General features: G+C 46.1%; 1 protein-coding gene across 1 annotated transcript in view; it reads left to right on the forward strand.

Annotated features, from left to right (window-relative positions):
• Positions 1-25447, forward strand: part of MUSK (muscle, skeletal, receptor tyrosine kinase) — a 53550-nt gene that overhangs the window by 23652 nt on the left and 4451 nt on the right. Inside the window, exons 6-15 of the mRNA XM_009895867.1 lie at positions 1892-2016; positions 6006-6165; positions 7489-7495; positions 10285-10551; positions 15200-15375; positions 15859-15882; positions 19021-19109; positions 19449-19608; positions 20861-21050; positions 21394-21585. Coding sequence (XP_009894169.1) covers positions 1892-2016; positions 6006-6165; positions 7489-7495; positions 10285-10551; positions 15200-15375; positions 15859-15882; positions 19021-19109; positions 19449-19608; positions 20861-21050; positions 21394-21585 — 1390 coding nt within the window. The remainder of the gene's footprint in view (positions 1-1891; positions 2017-6005; positions 6166-7488; positions 7496-10284; positions 10552-15199; positions 15376-15858; positions 15883-19020; positions 19110-19448; positions 19609-20860; positions 21051-21393; positions 21586-25447) is intronic.

Raw genomic sequence — 25447 nt, forward strand, 5'->3', positions numbered from 1 at the left:
AGCAGGAGCCATGTGCACGTAACTGCTGCCAGGGGACAGGCCCAAAAGTTTAGTATTTCTCCGAACGAAGTATAAAAGTAATTATGAGCTTGGCCTGGGGCGCTCGGCGCTGAATTCATAACCATCTGGTGTTAATGGCCTGAAGTGAAACTTCAGGCAAAGGTTTCATTTTGCTTATTATTTGTCAGGAAAGTCCCTGGCCAGCGACTGCAGCTTTCCTCGTTAGTGGTGGTGCTTTGTACCTGCTGCCTTGCTGAGGGACAGGGGGGATGCAGGAGCCCCGATGCTGCTCTGCTTGGACTTTAAGTAAGTGTCACAGAGCATTGACAGTGAGGGACTGCTCGGACACCACAGAGGAACTGAGAAGCTGAATATAATACATATCCTTCCACTCTTTTCACTTCACTGACTTTATATCTAATCTTAATCATGCCTGTTCATGAGCAAAAGCTGTGTTTAGGCTGTTGGTTAACACAAATCTCAGCCCCTTCCCAGGCCAAGACCGGGTGGAAGGACTGTGGAAAGCATACACTTTTTTTATTTCAACACAAATTTGCAGATGAAGCCTTCCCATCCCAAATGGCAGGGACAGATGTTCAGTTTCTGCAGGGACCCTCATTGGTCTCCTATTTGGTCTTCATTGGAGGTCTCCACCTGGGAGCAACCAGTGACCAGTGCACAGAGGTGCGTTGGGCAAATAGAGACACAGAAGACCATGACATGATCAGATATGTTAGTAAGGGGAACCATACAGATAGCAAAAGTGGCAAACAAGATGTCAGGCTTGTCTGAGAACTCCAAGAGAAACTTGCTGGCTTACTAAAATTTCTGATGGAGACTTTTAGTCATTGCTGTGCAGTCCAGAAGGTAGAGAGAGAGCATTACTCACTAAGCATGAGAAATTGGAGTAAGAAATGGCACAGAACTATTCAGCCTGCTTCTGCACAGACATTCAGGCATCTCCATTAAAAATTTTGCGTGAAAACTCAAATGTTCCGCATGGGAAATGTCTCTCTTCTTTGCTTTCCTCAATGTGGTCCAAGTACAGCCGCTGAAATACAGCTTGTGCAAGCCATCAGAGTTGTGTTTCTGGATCGAAATAAATTTTCAGCAAAAATAATTCAGTTCTTCTTTTCACCCTCCCCCCCCCCCCCAAATATTCTTGGGGCTTATCTTTCTTGTCTTCAAGCTGCCCAGTAACCACATTGCCACAAAAGAAGCAAGAGCAGTAGAGATGAGAAGTCACTTTAAAAACCTGCTTTCACACTGCATTCTCAGCTTCCCAAAGTCTTTGCCAGCAATTCCCCTGCAACTTGATGTTAGACTCTCTCCCCTTAGGGCAGGTTGTCGTGGCATGGAAAATACTGGGGTTTGCGGCTTTCCCTGGTAACTCCTAATCACTGTGATCACACTGAGGAACTTATCTGACCGTTAACCTTCATGGTATGTGACCATGCTGGTGGTCTCCCTTGATGGTTTTGAACAAGTTTCACATGTGGTCACCCGTGGCAGGGCAGCATCGTAACTTGCTGCGTAATTACAGAATCACAGAATCACATTGCTGTAAGCTGTCCCATCTTCATGCTACCAATGAGTTTGCCCTTGTTTTTTTGCATGTTATCTTCTCTGAGGCCTCAAACTCGGACAATGTAGAAATTACCAGAGGTAAAATTTTGGTCTGTAAGGTCCAGAATATAACCATGCCGATCACTTTCTGTCTCCTCCTTGTCCCTCTCCCAAGACTGTCACTCACTGGGAACCCCATGTTATGCTCTGCTTTTTGTTCGTGGGGTCGTGGCTTACTTCAAGACCTGTTGGAGAAGAAGCATCTCCACGCCAGCACAGCCTCAGCTTTACATTGCTGTTCAACTAGCACCTTTGTCTTCTGCAGTTTTTGCCAGAATCCTGAAGGCTCCTGAATCCCAAAATATCACCTTTGGGTCTGTGGTGACATTGCGGTGTGCAGCGACCGGCCTTCCAGTCCCCACCATCACCTGGCTGGAAAATGGGAAAGCTGTAAGTTTCTCTTTTTTCATGATTTTTTGGCCCCAGAGGGCTGCTATCATCCGGAAGCGCAGCCCAGGGATTAAAATGCGGGGCTGGGAGCCAGCACCCGTGGTTTCTATTCCTGCCTTACTTAGCGCCTCGCTGTGCAATCAAATTGAGCCCATCTCACCTCCCCACTGCAATTTTGTCCTCTGCAAAACACTCTCCCGCTTCTCTAGGGTGACGCATTGATTAATTTGTTAGGGTCTGGAAGGCCTGAGATGAAGAATGCTTTGAATGCTTACAACCTTCCTCCAAGCCAGGGTTTCTAGGACTTCATCCTGGGTTTAAGTATTTCTGCAGCTACCTTTCCTCTCCTTTTTCCTAATGTGATAACAATAATATGGCAAAATCCTTTATTTGGCAAAATTGCTTAGTTGACAAAATAACACCAACTGACATAGTTAGGCAAACTGTCTGGAGGCAAAACACCAGTGGGACAGTAAATATGCACAGCATATTTGCAGATGAATAGCTCTGAAATTTTCTAGACTGACTTAGATGACACAATGAAGTATGTCACCAATTTATTCCTGGCTAGAAGCACATCCTCAAGAAAGCCACACCGTCTTTAGCAGGAGGCACACAGAAATGCAAATCCAGTGCTTCTCACAGGAAATTGTTCCATGGTCTAATTATCCTGACCATTTAAAATAGGTGCCTGCTTTGAATTCATCTGGCTTTCATGTCCGTGTGTACGCTACTGCAATGCCTTCCCTTCAGCTGAACTGAAGAACCTCTTGACACCTGATATTGCCTCCCCGGGAGCAAGCGGTGCACCACAGTCACAGCAGGTCTGCAGCCTGAGCCTGCCATGGGTTTCTTCTGGTCTTCACACGCTTGTGCTGGACATGTTTTATACTGTCTGTGGTCTTTCAATGTTTTTTTTAAGGATGTAGGCCCCAGGGAGTGATGCTGTGGAGGCAGGTGGGGCAGGCACTGCGGGCAGGCTGGCTATTTGCCTCTTCTCTTTCTCACTGATCCTCTGACAACCCCAAGTCCTCTGGCCACTGGCTGGCCATGGCCATTCCTGGGGACTTACCTGTCCAACAGGACCAATAAATACTCTTACTCAAGTTCCTTACTTCAGAGGCTATCCCTGTCCTGGTCTGTATCCCCTCTTTTCATGTACTAAAATACATTATTAAGGAGCCTGAGCTACTCTGCAGGCTGTCTTGCCTTCCTTATGTCATCCAAACCTTACTGTGTCCTCCAGTATGATTATGGCTAATTTTCTATATCCCCTTGAAGTCACTAGGGAGAATAGCAAAGGGAGCAGATCAGCCCATACAGAGCCCTGTGGGACGTTGGTAGTTTCTGGCGATAATTATTTTGAGACAACTCTGGGTGTTCATTCAAGACTTCTTCCCCCTTAGGAAAGAAATGTTTTGGGGGAGTCTGGGGTCCCTGGCATGGGCACAGTATTTCTGAAGCACAGCCCCATGCTCTGTTACGTTTCCACCGATGAGTTGGTCCTGCAGAGAGCTGTGTGTGACATGATGCCCAGCCCCTGCTGGGGTCACTGACTGGCTGGTCAGATCTGCTGTGCCCCATTCCTGCCTGCAAGGCAAAGCCCAGTCCCAGGAGGGTGGTGCTCCAGACTGCCTCATTTTAAATATGGCAAGGAGACCTTAACGAGAGCATGTCTCTGGGAAAGTCAGGCCAGGAAGCGGGTGGACTACCGCACTTGTGTTTGAGGACTGGCTCATGAGCAGCAACAGTGAGTCATTTGAAGATGCAACGTGCCCGCGGAATTACAGTCTCTGAATGCCGACCTGTAATTGGCCTGAGGTTTAAAGAGTGGGAATCTGCTGAGGTTATTGAGCTGCCTTTGAAGAGAAGGATGGAAACTCCTCCGTGCAGCAGCTGTCTTGCCTACCTACACAATTCCTTTTCCTCCCACTGTGCACTGCGGTGCATCATGGACCCTAAACGGTTGTTTTCCTTACTGCAAAGCGTAAGTGAGCAAGGTGTGAAGATGTGAAGAGGTCTCTGCTTGGGTGGTGGCTAAGGTGGCATTTTAAAGGCTAAAAAAATATCTGCTGGAAACAAAATCTCCGGGAATGTATTTGAAAAGGGAAGGGAATCAAGTAACACAAGGGAATGGCTTGAGGGTCCCAGCAGAGGAAACAGACGGCTGGTGTGGAAGTCCTAGGCATAACTACCTCATACTTTCACCTGTGATTTTCCACAGTGCATGCGACCACATGTACTGCTCCTGCTGCTTGCTGCTACCCGAGTCCTCTTTTCCTCCCACTGCCCAAGCTGGGAGGAGCAATCCTGGTTCTCTGTGCTCACCAGGCACAGCCCAGAGATGGTGGGAGGAGAGATAACAGGACAGGGTACGCCTGAGGGGCAACGAAGGAGAGAGGACTGGATCAGCACAATCAGCTCAGGGTGAGTGGCCACCTCTCCTGGGCAGGTACTAGAGCCAGGGGCAGCCTGTAAAGAAATTCCTCCTTTCCACCAGGAAGGTCCCAGCAGTGTCTTAGTGCTGAGTGGTTTCTGGGGAGAGAAAAATTCTAGATATAAATCTGACCAGCACTGTAACAAAAGAGGAACTTGTGAAAAAATATCCCCTGAGCTCCCATCCACCTGATCCATTCTGATCTCCTAGCCTGAGCTCCCATCCATCTTCACAACATAAGGCAAAAAAATATCCCTAGTCTCTGCCTTTGCTCAGTGACCCGTATACCACCCATTCCCGATGCAATACTTACAACAACAGTGTTGGTCCAGTTATTTAGTGATTTCTTCCCGTGCACATTCCTTCACCACAACTCCAAGTTGAGCTTGAGTGAAGCGAAACAAAGATATTATTTTCCGTATTTTCTTTTCAGAGAGAAACCAATCTGCTTACTGAAGACGTAATATAATACTGATGCATCCCTTCTTCCTTTTTCAATTATCTCTGTTAATACCTTTGGGAGCAGGGAGAGATCCCATTGAAATCACATTTCTACTAACTTCCAGGGAGGTCAGATTGGTCTCTGTAACCTCTCAGACAGATGCGTAGGTAGAATGCTTTGCTGGGATGGATCCAGGGAGACAACTCTCACTGTCCTTAGGGCCAGGTTGCACCGGTACGATCGATGGGCAACCACATCATGCTTGAATTACACTTGATGCTTCCTATCAGGATGAAAGGTACAGCAGACAATGCTGCTCCTTCCTACTGCCTTTGTAAGGTAGAGTCTTGGTGTACCATGTCCTCTTACTTTAATGAATGCCATATGAGCAGGAAAGACTTGAGGATAAAATTGAACCTAACCGACCAAAATCAGTATGCTCCAAGCTTATTTACCTGGGAAAAGAACTGGCCCGAATCACCATGTCTGCAGCCCCTTCCATATTTCCAGGTCTGAGATAAGAAAATCTATCAGATATCCACCAAACTGTTGAAGCCAGAGCTCTTTCTTTGCTCATGACTGCTTTGGAAGTGTGGTAGTGGTTACATTAATCCAGAATCAACAACTTCCAAAGTATTTTGGAACTAGATGTTCTTTAAGGTCCCTTCCAACCTAACAGCTCTATGATTCTATGATTCTATTTTCTTTTCTCACTCTATTTAGCCAGGGTCCACAAAGTCACCTTGTGCCCTTCATCGCTAAGGCATGAACAGGCAAACAATCTACTAGAAGAGGTCCTGGAGTAATTAGCCAACTCAATTACTTGACCAACACTGAGACTACAGTGCTCTGGAACTGAAAATTAATTGAAGAAGTATTGCTGAAGTATGAAATAGGAGAGGCCTTCAACATTTGCTTTTGTCTTGAAGTCAGCTGCTATGAAAGCACCAAAATAACACCAGCAGCTTTAGCTCCTTGCCGCTTCTATCTGCTTGCTACATCTTTCTCTGCCAGTTTAAATGTTTGGGACTAGGTCACTTAGTTTTTTCCCTGGTTTGTTTGTTTGCCTTTGTTGGAAACACCAATGCAGTGGGCTTTTCACTCCCTTAGGTTTCTGCGGGGTCTGTAGCAGAAAGTGTCAAGGACAGAGTGGTTGACTCCAGACTGCAGGTGTATGTCACCCGACCTGGCCTGTTCACTTGCCTCGCCACGAACAAACACAGCAAAACTTTTGGAGCCGCAAAAGCTGCAGCAACCATCAGTGTCTCAGGTATGCTGGGAAAGAAGGGGGTGTTAATTTTTCACCCTTGCAATCGCAGTCCTAGCAACCCTGCTGGGGGAGAGGAAAGGGGTGTGAAGTACTCCGGACAAGGAGGGAAAGCCTTGGAGAGCTGATAGTGTGCAGGGGGCTAAATTTGAGTACAAGTGCATCCTCCGCCAGGGTATTTCCTCATATGTTCTTACCCTTTGGAGACTGGCACAGCTGTCATTTCCTGAATGTTTGGTGCCTTCTTGTACTTTGTGTCCCAGAAGCACACTTGGTAAGTTCATCCATGTGGAGGAAGTCATGGCCATGGCCCAGCGTTGGTATCACCTAACAGCAAGGTGAAAATAGCTTTTGTGAGCACTTTCGCTCCTTAGGGGGTTACATCCAGAGAGCAGGGAGGTTGCTGTCAGAGCAGTACCCTGCCTGGGGTAACCTCTGCTCTCAGGGACATCTCCCACATGGGGAAAGGATGATCCAAGGAGGAGAAATACCAATGGTCTGAGCTAGCTGACAGCATTTATCACAGTAAGAGAAAGGCGGCAGCTTGTGCATTCCCTCTTGGGACAGGCAGGGAGGTTTAGTTAGAGGAAGAGGAATTACCCGGGACTCCAGACACAGGGTGGTAGCCCTGCTCCTGCTGTGAACCAGGCATGCATCTGCTCCTCTCTCTGTGCCTCAGCTGCTGCTCTGTTGAGAAAATAATCATGCCCTTTCTTACAGTGGGCATTGAGACCTAGCAGCAAGCTCTGGCCCATAAGACACTCAACGCTTGGTACCGTCTTTTACATCCCCACTTCTGCTTTTAGCCCAGGCAAGGCTTTGCCCCATGAAGCAGAGCTGCAAGTGCAGTAGGGAGGGCAGGTGCTTTAGGCCGGTGGGAGAAGCTGCTCTGCTCTCCTCCTGGTTGCCTGAGCTCAGCAAGAGGGGGACAGCCTCCCAGACCTGAGCAGAAGCCTGCCTTCACCTTGTCCCAGCTCCCAGGGGTCCCACTGCAGGGGTGTCCTGGTCCTCGGCCAATGCTCAGTGCCCCCTCCCTGTGCCAGCACAGCCCAGCTCCCTGCAGTGCTGCAAGTGGAGGGCACAGCCTTGTGATACCCATACAGCATCCAGTGATGACAAACTCTTTTTTCCCCTCAAGAAATTGCAAAATAAGGACAGAATTGAGCTGCATCCTTTTCAGACAGCTCACAGGTCTTGGACACATTTCCTAGCATGAAAATCTTAACTCCCATATCTCATAGGGGGCAATGAAGTGTCACTGATGTCTTTTCCATTTCTTCTTTCTCCTGGCTCATCACAATTCCTGGACCCGGTGCCTTCTGGCAGAGTGGAGGTAAGAATGACTTTCTGTGGCTGCCTGGGGCCTTTCTCTGGGCCAGGGAGGAGAAGAAAGATGAACCAAGGGGATTTGGCCAATTTTACTTAAATGAAGGGAGTGAGTTTCTGGATGCCAAGCATGCAGATGAGGTACACCTGAAGGGAACACTGAGCTTCTTTATACAGGCATAATTGGAGTCTGGGACCAGGTAGATAAGGATGGTTCTGTATCAAGCAAGCAGTGGATCACACATCAGTAAGGGTGTTTAAAATATGGTAGTGGACAGAATATTCTGGAGTAAATTCTATTCACAGTTACACATCCGCAAATTCACTGACCTTATAAATTTACAGGCAAAACCTTAACTGCAAGTTAAACTCCTGTGTATACAGAGCCAATAAATGTATTTTGGTTTGGTGATGACCAGATTAGGGCAAGAGAAGTTTAGTCATTTGTTCCAAGCAGAGTTATGCATGGGTAAAGCCACTTGTGTGTCATCAGGCATGCGATTTTCCTTAGTATTTTGTTGAGTACTGAACAATTTGGCTGTTTTTTTCTTTTTAGAGTCCTAGCATAGTTCTACAGGCTGCACTGGGAGATCAGTCTGGAAGGAAAATGAGAGGGTTAGCCTGTGAGGACGGCTGGTAGCTACTAAGCCCACAGAGCAAAGAGCAGAGCCTGAGAAAGCCTGAGCAAATGGCTTTGCCACTCTGCTGACACAGGCTCCCTGCCAAGGCACTTGCCTCACTCACTGGGGCTTGCAAGATTGATTCAGGATGTTTGTAAGTGATTTAGTAACCCCCCGATGATGATGGCAGACTTACGCCTTACACCTGCACCCATATAGGTGTGACAGACATGGGAACTGTGATCAAATACTCAGCCCTTCTGTCCTTCAGTTGTTCTCCACATTTGCCACACAAAACTCCCTTTCTGTGACAAGGTGTTGTGAGAAACACGTTGTGGCTGCCTCTCCATCACAGCCTGGTCTGTGTCTCCCTGCAGGTTCTAAAAAAGCAAGAAAACACAATATTAGTGATGGTGGCTCTTGTCAGGCTGCTTCTGCAGCCCACTGAAATCGGCAGCACAGCTGCCCCATGCCTGCCTGTGCCTTCTTTTGCCTTTTGGAGCACAGGAAGGATGTACCTTTCAGATTAAGCACAATGGACAATATGAATAACGTGGCCCCTTCCACACCAAGGATGGCTCTAGCAGGGTGCTGGGGACAGCACGGTGCTGTGGGGGAACCTGCTTTGTGCCAGGGAGATGTCAGGGGCTGTGGGACCAGTGCAGGATGCCGAGGAGTGCCAGTGTCACACACAAGGGTGTCTGTGGAGCCTGAGGTGATGCAGGGTGTCACACCTTCACTGCAGTTTTGGTACTACCTGAAGGAATCAGTGCCTTCCTATATTTTTTAGCCATTGTGATGTATAGGAAAAAGTAATAATTGAAAAAAAATTGACATGGAGCTCCAAGTAGTGCAGCTAAATCAGGGCCAGAGAGCATCATCTGCAGAGAGCAGCATCTGAAAAGCTGAAATGTGTATAATCACTTGTCCATGTACCTCCAGCTTTCCCAAGAAAAACAGCAAGAACCCCCAGGGTTGAGAATGGGCGATTATTTAGACAGAGGAAAGAAATAGAAGGCAAAGATACAAATAGCCCTGCTGGCTACTCCAAATGGTTGACATGTTGTGAATTGAACTCCCTGACCTCCGTTAAACTGGCCGAATGAGCAGTGGGGACAGCTGCACCCATCCCTCCTCCCCTCCCCATACAGCCGTCCCCTGCGTGCAGGGGAGGGAGGCTGTTTTCCCAGGTCTTCCCCCCCCTCAGCGAGGGCTCCGCATCCCACAGCCTGCCTCAGCGGAGGGCACATCCTCACCACAGACCCTGCTGCCATGGGGCAGCCATGGGAGCTGCTGGTGACATGGCTGACCTGTGCATGTCCTCGCCTTGCTGCTCCCTTTTGATGGCCGTGGGGAAGATGGGAAGGAGGGATGACAGCTGTCTCCTGCTAGATGTGAAAAACCCGGGAAAGATAAATAAGCAGCCTGTGAAGGAGCTGTCCCTGTTGTGCTTTTTATTGCCCCATCAGAGCTCTGGCCCCATGCATTGTGGCAGGAGTTTGCAAAGTGCGAGGTGTGGTGAAGAGGAAAGGATGGACCTTGCAGGGAAGCACCTGAAGGAAAACTGCAGAGGCTTGTGCTGTTCTCCTCCTTGTGTCTCCCACCTAAATGTGTGTGGAAGAGAGGTCAGGAGGGGTGCATGAGCTGAGAAGGGGGAGGCAGGAGCTTGGCTGGTCTGATCTTGGGAAGAATTTCCTGGCATGTGTTGGGTGGGACTCACCTGGCTCCTGCTAATCGAGTCCATCCAAAATTAAACTGATGCTAGTCAGGAGAGGAAAAAAATCCTGAGTTATCGCAGGTGTGCAGCAAGCAGCATGGCTGATCTCTACTGCAGGGAAGCAGGAAAACAAAACATTTTTCAATTAGTATCTGGGGGCAGGGCGAGGGGCTGTGCTAGGTCACAGTTGTGTATGATCGCTCAGTCTTTTTGCCCAGGTAGAATGCTAGCAACCCTTGGCCAGAGCCTCAGCTCTGTGCTCACACCACAGTTCCTTGCAGAAGTTTAATTTCTGGATGGTATTAGCTGGTTGTAGTGTTTGTAACCATCTACCGTCTCCTCCACCCTTTGTTACCCTTACAGATGCCACTTTATTCAGAAACAGAGCCTAGGCATCCTGCTCCTGCAGGTGTTTAGGGCTGTGAGCTTACTGTGTGTGTATGCTCTTGTCCTCAACAGCAAGCTGTACAAGGGTGATGCAGGCTACTGCAGCACATACAGAGGTGAGGTGTGTAGCGCTATCTTGGCAAAGAATGCTCTTGTTTTTTTCAACTCCTCCTATGCTGACCCAGAGGAGACCCAAGAGCTGCTTGTGCACACTGCCTGGACCGAACTGAAAATGGTGAGTTCGTTCTGCCAACCGGCCGCTGAGTCTCTGCTGTGTAACTACATCTTCCAGGAGTGCAATCCCTCAGGAGCTGGGCCAGCTCCAAAACCAGTGTGCAGGTAAATTAGAAAAGAATGCTCTTCTTTCACTTTCATTTTGTGGGGATGTGCAGGCAACAGGGGTGTGGTGAGGGTCCATCTAGACCTGCAGTAGCACTGAGTGAAAATGGGCCATCTAGGTGTGCATGGGTTTTCCCTTCGCTCTCCCCTGTGTACGCACAAAGATGACCTGATCCAGCTCTCTCTGTGCTCATTGATAGGGTATGGACTGTCAGGCCAAGACATCTGTGTTATATCAGGCTTTTAGCAGACAGTGTTGAAAAGAAATATCCATTTGAATGACATAATTGATTTAAATAATTAGCATATTGCTATCAGTTAAATCTTACTAGGTCAGTATGTACTCATTATTACTATCAAAAGTAATTGCTTGTTTGGAATTTTGACTAAATACGGTCACAGTGCATGCAACAAATCTGGCCAAGGCAATACACTAATCATTCAGCCCTTCCCACCACGACGAAGATGAAACAAAAAAAGATGACACCAGAGACAGTGCCAGTGTAATTGTACCTGATAAACCAAACCTCCCACATGGCTTTTATATCCTCCCAAATGCAGAGAAACGTGGATTGAAACAGGGCTGGCAGGGACCCCAGGGAGTCCAAAGCATCTCTCACTACAGTTAATCCACTGCTGACAGGTGTTTGTGCAACACGTCCCAGTGACAGAGACATTGCTCTCTCCCTGTGCAACCTCCTGAGCAGCCTTTCTCTCATTGCTCCTTATCTTCCCACCATGGCCACAGAGATGAATTTCTTCCCTTCTTTGCAGTGAGATTTTACATCTTCCCCAACTTCTCAGACTAGAGTAAGTCAGGTTTTTCCATGCTCTGCTCATAGCTCTTGCTTTTCCAGCCTCTGAAGCTTCTGCTCCTCATCTTTCCTTGAGTGCTAAATATATATAGCCTCCAGCCCGGGTTCTGTTAATGTTAACTATAATGGAACGATGATTGCTTGGTGTGCCTTGCAGAGGACAGCCCCATGTGGATGTCTCAGGGTGAAGCTTTCTTTTTCCCAAATGCAACTGTCGGCCACAACTGATTCATGTCCATTTTCAGCCCCTGGAAGACTGTTGTCCGGCTATTACCCATTTCATGTTTGGGCAGCTGACATCCCTGCCTAAGTGCAGTACTTCACTCTTGTTCTCCTTGAACCACATCTTAAAACAGATTATTCAGATTTGTGTTCATCGGGAGAGCAGCCCCAACTCCAGTGTCTCAAGTAAAATACAAGACTTCTCTGCAGACATGGCAAGCACGCTGCCAGCTGGACTTGTGCCAGATGTAGTCTACTGGCAATTATTTTTCCAGTTATGTAGGGGCTTTTTAGGACAATTAGCAGCATGTTGTTTTTGTAATCTGGACCTTTCTGATTACTTCTCCTTTAATATCTCTAAAACAAAGGCACAGAGGAAAATCCCAGTGAGAAGCTTGTCAATACATTGTGTTCTCTGTTTGGTCTATGCTGTTCGGTATCCCTCTGCCAGCACAGTAGTGGCATATATCCCACGAAAGAAGTGTATGTGCAAGTATCCACAGATAATCATGCAGCCAAGTACTGAAACTGGCTTTTTGCTGGCACGCTCCTCCCTTCCACCTTGTTGTTCTGCTCTTTGTCATTGTGCCCTTTAGTACATGATCTCTCTGTCTTTTTTCAAGATGTGTGACAGTATTTATATCTGAGACACATATGCACAGCCCATTTGGCAGCTAAGGATTTTGCACAATGCTCCACGAGGCATTTCAGTGAGATCTGGCTCTCACTTCATTTGCCCCTGCTCATGAGTGGCCCTGCAGGACCAGAACTCATGGTGATTAGACTGAAAACCTGCGCTTCTGGGGCGCTTCTGAAATCAGAGTAATATAAATCAGCAAAAATTTGCACTTGGTCTTGAGCTAACAGGCACAGCACTTGCAAATATGTCTAAATTTTAATGGACTTTCCTGCCATCATCTTTCTTCAAATCCATGAGTCAATGTTACGTTTTTTTTCCCTTTCAAGATTTTCCCCTGTGATTTTAATGCAGATTTCAATGCAGCTCTCTTCATGAAGAGCCCTGGAATGGCATCCTTCCTGTTTCCTGTTCTCAAAGCACATCAGTGGGACAACAGTTCTTCCAAAGCCCTAACCCAATACTCCTTTTGATAACTCAGACATCTAATACATGCTTCTGAACAGCTGAGTCCTCTGGGGGCTCTTGAACACATTTTGCATGCTCTTGGTTACTTTCCAATTATCTTATCTGCTTTTTACTGACAACTTTATACCTCTCTTCAGAAACTGGCTAGACTACACTAGTTTTCAGCTGAAATACTTAATGAGTAAGATTTTAACTATCTCAGAGGCTGGAGAGAATTCTCCCAGTTTTTGAGGGACATTATTTCCCTTGACATATTTCCATCTGTTTTTGTCTTGTTGTTTATTCCCTGCACCATTTTTCCTCTCCCTGCGTAATTTTTTTTATGCTCATTTTGGTTTGGAAGCTAGCTAGCAAGAATAACAACTGACAAACAGACAGAGTACAGCTTTTATAAAAATAATCAGGGGGTAAACCAAGATGAACTGAAACAGAAGAAAACAACATAGGAGAAATTTCACTTCATGTAAATTAAGATGTAATTTGATTAAGATCAGGGTTTTCCTGTTTTTAAGGGAAAGTGATGTCTCATCTCATAATTCTTGATCACAACTGCCTTTTACCACTAGCTGCTTCTGTGATATCAAGAGAAAACCCCTCAGTTTCTGTTTCAACCACTGCTGATATGAAGTGACCAGGCTGCAGGGAACAGTCTCATGTTGGGAAACGTCTCACTTTGGTTGGGTCTCTGTGTCCCCACCTCCTTTCAAACAGTCATTTGTGGTCCCTAAAATGTCACTGGCCCACTTGTCCTCTTCTGCTGCTACTGTTCTTTGTCCATCTGTCACTTACATGACATAAAATTTCTAATAATAATCTGAAGTAATCTTTGCATATGATCTCATCAAGCTCTCACTGCTCAGGATTAAGTGTTATAACAATGGTATGAACCCAGCTTGATGAGACTGACCATCCCTCCCTCTGGCTGCTTCACCACACTCCTGCGGTGGATTTGTGGGTGAAGATAACCTATCTTTAATGGTGGAGCAGACAGGATTGCAGAGGAAATGGCCTTTTGCATTTTGTGGTTGCACACTGAATAGGGGCCTTGATTACGGATGCTCAGGCTTCAGGAGTGAAGGCAGCTAACGCAGTCCAGATCTCCTGAGTGTCGACCAGTGCTTCAAATGCAAGATTTTCTCATTTCCCTAGCTAAACATTTCTTTTCTTCAGAAGGTCATTCCTGTTCCACATGTTGTTTAACATAAAAAAGACAAATTATGCCATCTGGCTGCATTCTGGCTTTCATGGAAGTGAAGAAGGAATAAACTAGCCCTGGTTAAAACCAAGCATGTGGCAGCTGGGCTTTAATGACTTCAGCCAGCAGACTTCAAGGGCATCCATTGCTGTTGCAGAAAAGCTGCTGCCCTTGTAGGATTCCCAATGGCCTCTGTCCTTCAGGTGCTTTAGAGGGTTAGCACCATTGGTAGTCGTCACCAAAACTTGTGGCCATCTGCTCTTGCCAAAACTGTTGGCAGACTGTAAGTAAAGAAACTGCATCAACCCACCAGGTGATGAATTTGGCTAAACCCTTCGCCATGGACTCCAGCTGCAGCTTTCTACATCACTGTGTCCTCACCCACACCTATCAGCAGGTGTGATGGTCGGGAAGGATGTGAATCCACAAAGGACTTTTGCTGAGCTCAGCAAAAGTAATCTCTGCATGTGACCTCGAAGCTAGTTTTGCAACTCAGGCTCTCCAGAATGAGTATATAAATAATCAAATCACCAATCAATTGACTTACGCAATAAACCCTCAAACTTTCCAGTATGGTACAGTTTCTTTTTTTTTTTTTTGTTTTTTGTTTTTTGTTAGAGCAGATATTTCTGCCTTTGGCTTCTTCACAAACCGTTTCTGATCTAAGGAATGTTTAAACATCCAAAGCACTTCTTAGCAGTGAATGTTGCACATGGATGGAGGTTATATGTTAGGTAGGAGACAGTTAGGTCTCTTGCTTTACCATGCATGGTAAAGGTTTTGCTGCAGACAGCTGACAGATAAAAAAAGGGCCTGAAAGGTGTTTGTGGAGAAAAGAAGGAAATCGGATGGGTGATTCTGTGAGATTAAAAATACAGGCAAATATCTGGTTTAAGAAGACTAAGAATTGCAGCTCACCTCCTGTCTTTAACAGATGACACTTTAATGTACAATTTATAGACAGGTGAGATTTTTAGAATGTATTGAAAAATGCTAAGATTAGTGGAACACGGCAATGTATCTGTAGGAAAAGATGGAAACGAACTTGTCACAGACTGTTACGTGTGGTGTGATTTGAGCATAACCCTGCTTCATTAAAAATGTAGCTTTGTGGGTTTCCTAAAGGAAACTGTTACTTTTTATACAGAGTTTCCTTTATGGTTTATGAGCCAGGCAGACTGGCTTAAAGAAGTGTAGCCCCATTAATGGATTCTGTCAGCCTGCATAACCCCTGCACACCACTGCTAAGTGCGGCCGTTGTTATCAAGCCATTGACTGCTGTATTTCGCTGTTTTTTGCAAAATAATGTAGAGAGAATTGCCTTGCTGTAAAGGATCTCTACTGCTTTAAGGAATGGCTCTCAATGGAGGAAAACTCTCAGAAGGGGATTTACAAGCCTGGGCTGATGCTGCTCACTCTTCCCGAATGCAACAGGCTGCCCAGCCTTCACCAGGACCCCAGCGCCTGCACCCGCATCCCTTTCTTCGGTAAGGTGGCACATGATGCTCACTGTCTGGAGAGCTGTGTTCTTGGTGAGGGAAGAGGGGGAATGATACGATGCATAATTTACAGCTAAAGTAAAGGCTGATGGTGTGTACTGTCCTGTCAGCACCTGTGCACAGAGCTGTGACAGCTGCATCAGCTGTTTGCCTGTCTTCTCTGACTGGGCTGTGGGAAAAATCCCTCAGGGAAATAAAGCCTGGCTCTTTATTGAGAGGGTCATAAAAACCTCATTGCCAGAATCAGTCTTAATGATGGAAAAATCACCATTCAGGTGCCATTATAGAATCATAGAATCATAGAATGGTTTAGGTTGGAGAGGACCTTGAAGATCATTGAGTTTGTTGCAAAGAAGCAAGCTGCGTAAGCACATTGCTGCGAGGGAACTTTTTCCCATAGCATACTCCAAAGAAAACACCCAGTTATACAACATCCTGGACAACCCCTCCTTACGTCTCGTCTTTTTACAGATTTTAAGAAGGAGAATATAACCAGTAAGTAGACTGCTCCAGGCTCTATGTATCTAGAGGTGGGCATGATATTCTTTGTGAAGATGCAGCTTGCACGGCATTTTTGTGTTTTGCTCTGGTCCTGGCTGACTGGATTTGGGTTGTTACCAGCAAATGCCTGAACGTCCACATCCAAGGCATGGGGAAACACATTCCCAGCTCTTCAGGGCTTGGGGAGAACGTAGGCTGGTAACTGTTGAAGGCAATTACAGAAGCACATTGGTTTTCGATGCTCCCCTCCAGCTGTTCCCCCTTTTTTCTACCCATTGCTTCCAGTTTTGCTTTACCCATATTTAGTACTTCTGATACTACTACTGAGGTCATCCCAGCCTTATATGGTGTTACTGATATGGTTACCTGTGTCAGGCTGGCCTTGCAAGACCTTATTACCCACAAGACCCCAGCATTCTCCTCCAATCATCTCTGAAGTCTCACCATTTCTTGCGTGACCTCACCATGACCAACAGCGAGACCCAGCCATCCTCCGCAGCACTGCTGTGACTTCTGTCGGCCTCCCACCCTGCTGACGGTCACAGCTGAAACATCCACATCCAGCTCTTCCAACTGACATGCAACTGCCGTTTAAAGCTCAGCCACTGAACTTGTCTCATTGGAAAAAGGAAGAACAGCGCCTCCCTTCTGCCATGCTTCCAAGCAGGCCAGGTCTGCAGATTTGGCAGCGGCAGGCACCCTCTGCATAGAGAGAAACTGAAAAAGGTGAAATCAAGGATTTGGGGGCATTTGCTTTCATGGAAAGGCCTTGGCCTCACCTGGCCACCCAAGCCTCGTGTGCCCAGTGCTGCACACCTGGGAGACAAGAGCTTTAGCACCCTGTGGGTGCTCTTGCATCACTGCCCAATGCTTACAGCCCGCAGCTGCAGCCATACCCTCCCTGGGGAAAGGAGCACGAGGGAGGGATCCCAGCAGATGAGTGGTGCATTCACAGGATGGTTTCAGCCTCCCCTTGGATGTTTGCAAGATCAGGATGTGGCCTCTGTCTCCTGTGTAAATGTCTGACCTTTTTGTTCAGCTTTCACAGTATTTTCCCAGGGTGACATTGCACAAATGTGCACTATTCAGTCGTGAATCAGGGAGACATAACAGCAACATTTTAGTGATATTTACCCCTCTTTTTTACTTAAGAGCCAGTGTTACATGCACAAAGGCTTGGGGAGCATGAACTAAACCTTTTTCTAGCTTGCCCGTCAAAGCTGTTCATTAAAGGGCAGTTGGACCACCTTCATGTCCTCATTGTAGCATGACCATGTATGAGACCATCTGCATTTTCCAGGCCACCAAGGACTCAGGGGTGCTTTCTTAGTCCTGCTGTTGCTCCTAAAGCTCTCCACATTGCTCCCCTAAGGTGTCACACTGATGTTTATTTCAGACCTCTGCAAAAGTTTTTGGTTTTTTTTTTTGTTGGTTGCTGGGTCAGTCATGAGGCAGGTTTCAGGCATTGCTCTCCTTGCCTTTGAATGTGAGACATTTAAAATGCTGGGCTCAGACACGCAACTATGTCCCTGGTCAGCTTAACAACATTTTACACTTCTGCAGAGCTACAGGCGCTAGTCATATGGGTGCTGCGAGCTTGTTGCAGATGTGAGGTGTAACTCGGTAACTTAAATATCAATCAAAGAAGTCCAAGTTAGAGCATTTCACTTTGCATTTGAGATGAGTTAAGTGTGCTCATGAAGTCCATGGCCATTCCTATACTGAGGTGTTTGCATGTCTTGGGCTACAGGAACTTGATCCTGTGTTTGAGCTCACTCACCTGGAGGAAACGTTGTCATAGTGGTGTTTCAACCAACCCATGTGTAGTGCCTGGTGCCTGGTTAAAGTTCAGAACACCAAGGCTCTATAAAAGACCCATAACTGCAATCCTGAGTACAGCGGGTGATGGAAGAAGAAAAATGCAGATAGCGATCATGATGCATTTACTATCCTCCTACAGGACAAACAGGACAATCTGCGAGGTTAAATTAAAATGCTTAGCCTTTGTCTCAAACTTAGATCAAAACTTACACAAATCTTTCATGAAGCTGAAAAAGATTTGCTTAAAAAAATCTTTATTTTAAAACAGGTCAGGTTTCCTCCTGGTTTTCTTTTACTAAGCTGCAAGTTTAAGAACACAATAGAAAATAAAACTATAACATCAGTGTTTGCTGGCTTGTTACTTTATCTAACAAGGTTAATAATGTAGTGGAGCCTAATGCATGCTATCAACCAGAGTGTTAGTCCCTGGTCAGAAAAGTGTACTTAAGGTTAGCTAGCATGAGTTAAAGTGTGTAAGGCTGCATCTCCTCTGTTGTCTTCCTGCTTCGTAGTTTGTGCCAGCATGCATTAAAGACTCATATGAGGACAGGTGGTGCCTATATTTATATTTTGGGAACATGCTCCTGCAGTAAAAATCCTCTCAAGGTTTTGCCCTTAATTTTTCTACAGCTGGAGTAAGACTTGTGTATGGAAAGTGAACTACACATTCTTCATTATGAAGAACATTATTTTATACTGATACTATTCCTTCATATCTGTAGTTGTCTTCAGTGTGTGGTTTCCACACATACTGGAAACTATAGGCTGTTTCCAAACATTCAGTCTAAGAGGACAAGCACTGTACAGAGGCAGGGAGGAGGGATACCACTGTGGGACTTTATGAATCCCAGCCCTTTGCTACCTACCTCAGGAACACGTGTGTCTTCCTCTTAGTGCCCCTGTACGAGTGCAGGCTGGGAATCACGCAACCCGTGCTGCAATGTGCTTTCTGCCTTGGCTTAGCATAGGTGGCTTCACTGTGGTTCTGCTCTGCAATTTCTGCATGGAAGCGCTGTGAACTGGGTAGATGCAGTGCAACCATGTCAGGCGCATGGCCTGTTTTCTCAATCTGTTCCCTCTTTGGAGTTTTACCAGATTTGATCATATGTATTGAACCCAAAATCCATGTAAGTGTGAACAGGAGGCTATCAGTTCCCTGCCTGCAGTTATGTGGTCCTTTTATGTGCTTCAGATCTATTGCTGATTGCCACATGGTCTTGTGTAACGACATAAAGTTTACTCTTGGAAGTCCCCACTGCAGGATATGGTCTGAGATGACTTGACCCCATGTGGGTTTTTTTCTTCCCCCAGGGACTTGCTACAGTGGCAATGGCCAGTTTTACCAGGGCTGGGCCAACACCACAGCCTCCGGCATTCCCTGCCAGAAGTGGAGTGATCAGGTGTGCATCAATGTGAGACCCACCGAATGGAGAGCCATGCTCGAGATCTGCTTTTTCAAAGAGTTTCCAAGAGCCAGAAGGCCCGGTCCCAGTGCAAGGGCTAAGCAGGGGACAGGTTTCCTTCATTCTTGAGTTCATCGGTGTTTCACACTCTCTTTGTATTTCAATCCGCAAGTTCCCCTTCCGGTGGCAAGATGCGTTCTCTGTCATTTTGGCAAGCTACTGAAAGGCTTTTACCTCTGCCTTTCTTTGTTCCTTTGTTTTGTTTGGCTTTGTTTTGCTAATACTAGCATGAAAAATTATGCTGCAACATTAATCCAATTTGTTTCCTCCCCCAAGGCTCCCCACTTGCACAGGAGGACTCCTCAGGTTTTCCCTGAGCTGTCTGATGCTGAGAATTACTGCCGCAATCCAGGAGGTGAGAACGAACGTCCCTGGTGCTACACAAAAGACCCATCTGTGACATGGGAATACTGCAGCGTGTCTCCCTGCGGAGATGGTAGGCAACTGCAATTTATGATTTCTGCCACTGTGTTGTTTTGGGGCCATGCAAGGTGTTTGCATCCTGTGCGCTTACGGTCACCAGTCTGTTCTGTCTTCTGGATTTGGCCAGCCCTGGTTCTTGTCATAGATTCACTCAACATCTTTAACCAGAAGGTGTAACATGCACCTTAAAGATGGGAAAATTAAGATAGGCAAATTGAGCACCTAGCCCCAGATTATATTAAGGCTAAAGGACAAAATAAAATTTCCTGTTGTATTATGAAGAATGGATTTGCCACACTGTGTTTTGAGGAGAAGGTAGGGTTTTGGGCTATTTTACAAAGCCGTTGTGCTTCTGGCAATTTTTTTTCAATAATAAAAACCCAATTCTAACTAAAACTAAATCTGAAAAAGATGGAAATGTCTTTGTTCTGTGATGTTGAAACTAACTAGTTCTGTTATTTTTTGTTCAAAGAACAGAACAATTTTTGAAACATATTTCTTCCAAGATACACAGTTTCTGGATCTCAGTGTTTGTAAATAAGACAATGCTGCTTGCACGGAGAACAGGGGTGCTGTGGACTTAAGGGAATGTAAGTCAGTATCAGTTTAGTTGGCCTTAAAAGGAATGGTTTAAATTTCTTTCTGTTCTCAATCATTTCATGTATGCATTAGCATTTTCTAGAATGTCTCAGAAAGTACTCAGCAGGTGGCAACCTGAATATTTTTTTTTTCCTAACAATACAGCCAAATCTATTTTACACTAGTTTACCATATTTGCTCCATAAAGACACGGAGACGCAAATTGTTGGAAGCAAGGGGATATTTCAGGAAAGTATCACTGTGTACTTACTTGGTCTTGCACTCCTCCCTGCAGATTCCTTTTAGGACACATGATACATTGTGGTCCACATTGTAAACCATTGATCTTTCCCACTGCAGACATTACTATATTTGAATACTGTTGAGACCGTCAGACGCAATCTCCCATTTGTAGCTCTTGCAAACATTCCTTACGAAAATTGTGTTCCCAGCTCAAGGTGAACTGTGTCTTGGTGTTTACCAGATCCTGGGTTCTCACATCTGGCAAGCAGAAAGGGGTTTTGCTTCCTGCAAACCAGGCTTCCCCTATGGTCCTCTCATGCAGTCGTATGGTTGTATCTCTAATATCAGTAATTCCCTGGACATCACACTGGCTCTGTAAATACCTTAGAGAAAGCCCTATAAACTAGCAGAGGCATAACCTTCTGATTTTGTTTGCATTACAGCATCATTATCCCTAGGAACAAGAAAACCAAATGGAGAGACTCCAAATCTCCCCCTTCCTCCTCCTTTTTCCCCTACGTACTCCATGACTGTTATCATCTCCGTCATCTCCAGCTTTGCCCTGGTTGTCATCCTTGGCATTGTCACCCTGGTTTGCTGCCGTCGGCGAAAGCAGTGGAAAAACAAGAAAAGGTAAACCCCGGGACTTAAGTCTTGGGACAAATGCTGCTTTGAAAGAGGGCTTGCCTGTTTCTGACAGCATAGTCCTGCAAACACCTGGTAGGTGGAGAGCAGCCCTCCTTTAGCCTGTGGCAGCCCAGTTGCAAGCTCTGGAAAGTTCCTGTGCCAGAGCAGAAGGTGGCCTGGTGACTGTTTGGGGGACATGGCATGACATCTTGCTGCAAGATGCTTTCAAAAGCCCTGGTGCACCTCCCTTTTCCATCCTGGAAGAAACCATCCCCAGAGGAGGTACAGCTAGTTATGTCCTGTTTGAGGGCTGTGCACATACTGACCAAAAACTGCTCTGTCATTTCAGAGAGTCAGAGACACCGACACTCACCACTTTGCCCTCTGAACTCCTCCTGGACCGGCTGCATCCCAACCCGATGTACCAGCGGATGCCCCTTCTTCTCAATCCAAAATTGCTCAGCCTTGAGTATCCCAGGAACAATATTGAATATGTGAGAGATATTGGGGAAGGAGCATTTGGGAGAGTCTTCCAAGCAAGGTAAGTGGCCTGTGCTTGAGTCTTCTTTATCTGGAGGTACCTGGGAAAAATTGGCAATCAGGCAACCAATGATCCGAGCACTGGAAATCATTAATTCATTCACTCAAACCAAAATATTATGCACATGTACCAAATGGTACGCTCTGGCTTGAATAATTGTTTCTGTTGCCCACTGCTTTCTGTTGATATTTGCTAAAGTTTTGTCACAAATGATTCTCCTGTTCTCTGTAGTAGATGTAATGTCTTACTCACATACCAAAATCTCGTGTAAAAGCTTAGCTAAATTTATCATCACTGTTTTTGCCAAGAGTATTGCCTGTGACATGTGACCTATTGTGAAATTCTTGCATTTCCCAGTATTTACGAATTGCCAGTGTGTGGTGTCCTCCATTATAACGCCAACACTGGCCAGTAACTACCACAGAGGGCAATGTGTCATGCTACAGCTAGGTTCTGACCCAGTTTCCATTTGATTCAGTGGCAAAAACAAACCAAACGAAAAATCCCCTAAAAACCCAACCCACTTAAGCCAACAATCTTTTTTTTTGTGTGTCGTCTTCAGTTACTCATTTTTTATTCTTGGAATTTGCAGCCATTGTTGCCTGTTTTAAATTTAAGGTATTAGATGCGATCCCAGTTTTGTTAAGTCTTATGGGAGGTGAGATCATTCACTTCTTCAAATGTGAAAAATGTTTCATTGAAAAACCTGGAGAGGAACCCAGTCCTGCCTAGGCTGAGGTGGATGGAGGGTGTCTTGTCAGCTTTGACAGATTCCATAATTCCTGCAGGACTGTCTTTGATCAGTACTGGTCTCCTCGGAAAATCCCATCCCCAAATTCTTGAAAGAAAGTGGACAGTCTGTCCAGTTCCATGTTTACTTAGGATGGTTTTCTTTATCCTTTACAGTTAACAAGTCTAGGATGTGTCTGATTTTGTAGCTGTATCTGGAGTAGTGTATGATGACCTCAAAAAACCCAGTGGACTATCAGAGTTCCACCTTAGGCCAAGACCTGGAGAGTGGAAGTGCTCCCATTGACTTCAAAGACAAAGGACTCTCCTTGCAAAAAGCAGTCATAATTGCAGATAATTTTTATGTTTATAGTTATGCTGTTGATGTATCCCCTAGGAAATGAGTTACGTGCAGGTTAAATTTGTTAGAGCAGGGAAAAAATTTCAATAGTGGTGATTGATTATTTTTTTTTCTAATGAAGGGATGCATTTTTTCTAATGGAAGAAATGCAGGCATACATTTCTTTAATACAGAGAGAGCTAAAAATAACAAAGTTTGAAGGGTGTGCAGTGGGAAAATCACAAATGCCTGACCTGTGATTGATTGTCAGCCTGGATGGCAAAACCAAACACATCTGAGCTTGAAACAAGAGCAAAGCTGCAGGAACTGCGCCACAGCTGTGCTCGGGGCATTGCACAACAGCTGGCGCAGGAGCACAGGGCAGCCCTCGTCCCTGCCTCAGCATAGCCCTTGGGATGCCCTGTGGAGCATCACCTTCCTGCTTGGGCAGCAGGGGTCTTCACCACACTGTGGATGCACCAGCAGGGCAGGTGGTCTTCCTGCCAAGTGCCTCTTTGGTCCTGTGCTGGGAGTTCCAGTATAATTTAAGTGCTGCGTAGACCCTTCTGAGCTGAAGAACACTCTCACCCACATTGAGCAGGATCTCTCAAAGGGCATTCAAATGTCACTAAAGCACTGGGTTAAGCAAGTGCTAAAGTGGCATAGAGACATTCTATGTGGATTTCATCCACCTCAGTGCCGCATTTTCTTTTAATTAAACCAGTGGAAACTGGGAGAAAAAGACACACACACACACACACAAAAAACCCAAACCTAACACATCTTCTTAGCCAGGTTTTGCAAAGCGGAGAGTACCATACCCTGAGAAACTCCTGCACTCTGTGGCTCAGGGAAGGAGCCGCAGAATTAATGCTTCTGAGGGGCTTCCTTATTGTTATTAATATCACTCTCAAAAGTCCCTCCAAGGCCTTATATTTCCAGGGAACATTTAAGCCACTGGCATTTCTGTGCACCACTGGCAGATCAGCGCAGACTGCTGATCCAGTAGCGCCAGCTGTGCATCCCTCCAGGTTACTAAAGCTATCACAACTCAAATAATTGCCTTCCTGTCTCAGATGGATAAAATGTACTTGTCTACGTGTGTTAAATGGACATCTCGAGCTAAGTTTAGCAACCCTCTTACTTCTCCTGGTCTCATGTTTCTCCCTCTCCTGTAAACACAGCTCTGCGCCCACTGCCAGCGATGCCTTTGCCAGCTGGCTTGCTGTGAGTCCTGATTCAGTGTTTACTCACTCCTGGGTCAAGCAACATGTTAGGACAGGAAGCGTCTGGCTATCATTTACCAGCTTCTCCTGAAAGGCTGCGGTATTCACTGGGGGCACCTTCACACTGGAAAGGATGAGGAAATAACCAGTTATCCTAACAGATGCCCTTAAAACAAGATTCAGGACCTGGCTCAGGTCTGTACTGAATGGGTTGTGATGGCCAACTCAGGATCCTCTGCCCCTGGGAGGACCATGCTGGCCCCACATGCCACTAGCCCTGTGTGGTTTAATGCAGACCAGCATGCAACTGTTCTCTCAGAGCTGGAGGTGCATGGTCCAGGCTAAGCCTGAGTCCAGGGTTGCCTAAACTCCTGGATGTGGGATCTTTGCTAGCAGGCCAGTAGACCCCCACTGCAAAGGCACAGCTCGTTGTCTCTGCAAGATACGAGGCTGTCCCTAAGGTTGGAGTTTCTCTGATAGAAGACTCCGTATATTCTTGCCAAGTGCAAAGGGTGTTTCTTTGACTTGCTGTCTCAAATGTAGTTGCAAAACAGTGTGGATGTTAATTAAAAAAACACACAACAAAATAAGCCCCCACCAATTCAGAGCACTCTCCTGCCCACATATAAATTTCTCCAAAGGACGGGGTAAAGGCAGGTCTCTACCAGCCGTAGTAGATGTTAACTGCATCATTTAATAATCTAACAGAAGCTACCCAGCTGTGATGTTGAGGAAAACGGGGGACAGGACACAATCTCAAATACAGGTTCAAGCTGCTCCTCAGTTTCAGTTACTGCTCTGGAAAGAAAACCTGACTGGAAACTTAAAGTCAGGCACTCTCTGTAGGTAGGCTGAGGGAGAAATCTCTAATTGCACTGTTGGTTAGTTCTTTGAATCGCAGCTTCCCAAAAGCCAAATACCGGTGTTGCACAAAGCCATCGACGGTGAGGGTTGCGAGGACAGTGGCTGTCCAACCCATGCGCAAACAGTGGATGTTTCTCCTAAGCATTTAGATAACCACAAGAGAGGAAACCCAAGGTAATTTCTGTTGATACTTCCCAGTTCTAGAAGAAATTTACCTATTTTCTAGAAAACACTCCATGTTCTGGTCTGCCACCTGAATTCTCCTGGTTAATTTCAGAAGTTTCCCATTGTTCCCCTGCAGATTTGCCCCTGTCTCTTTGTGCAAAGACTGTCTTTTGGGCACTGAAGGGGTCAAATTCCAACAGCTCTCTGCCAGGACTGCAAACACTCTGTCTCTGTTCCGGATCAGTGTGATCTTCCCAGGTCTGCTGAGAACTGGGCTGAAGTAGCACATGAATTACCAAGGGTGAAATTACTTGCTGTTGCCTGAAGGCCCATTAAAAGGCTTTGTGCAGCTTAATGTCACTTAAGTTACATTTAGGTTAGTTTACATTACGGGATTTAAGTGAAGAGTAGATGGATGGGTGTACTTCAGGCTTTAGACTGGGGTGAGCTTCTCTCTCCAAAGCGTGCAAGACAGAGCTGTGCCTGCCCCTGCTTTGGCACTGCAGTAGGTCTGCTAGCCAGTGATGAGTGGTAATCT

Source organism: Charadrius vociferus, unplaced genomic scaffold (assembly GCF_000708025.1).
Source record: "Charadrius vociferus isolate BGI_N301 unplaced genomic scaffold, ASM70802v2 scaffold231, whole genome shotgun sequence".
Taxonomy (NCBI): Eukaryota; Metazoa; Chordata; class Aves; order Charadriiformes; family Charadriidae; genus Charadrius; species Charadrius vociferus.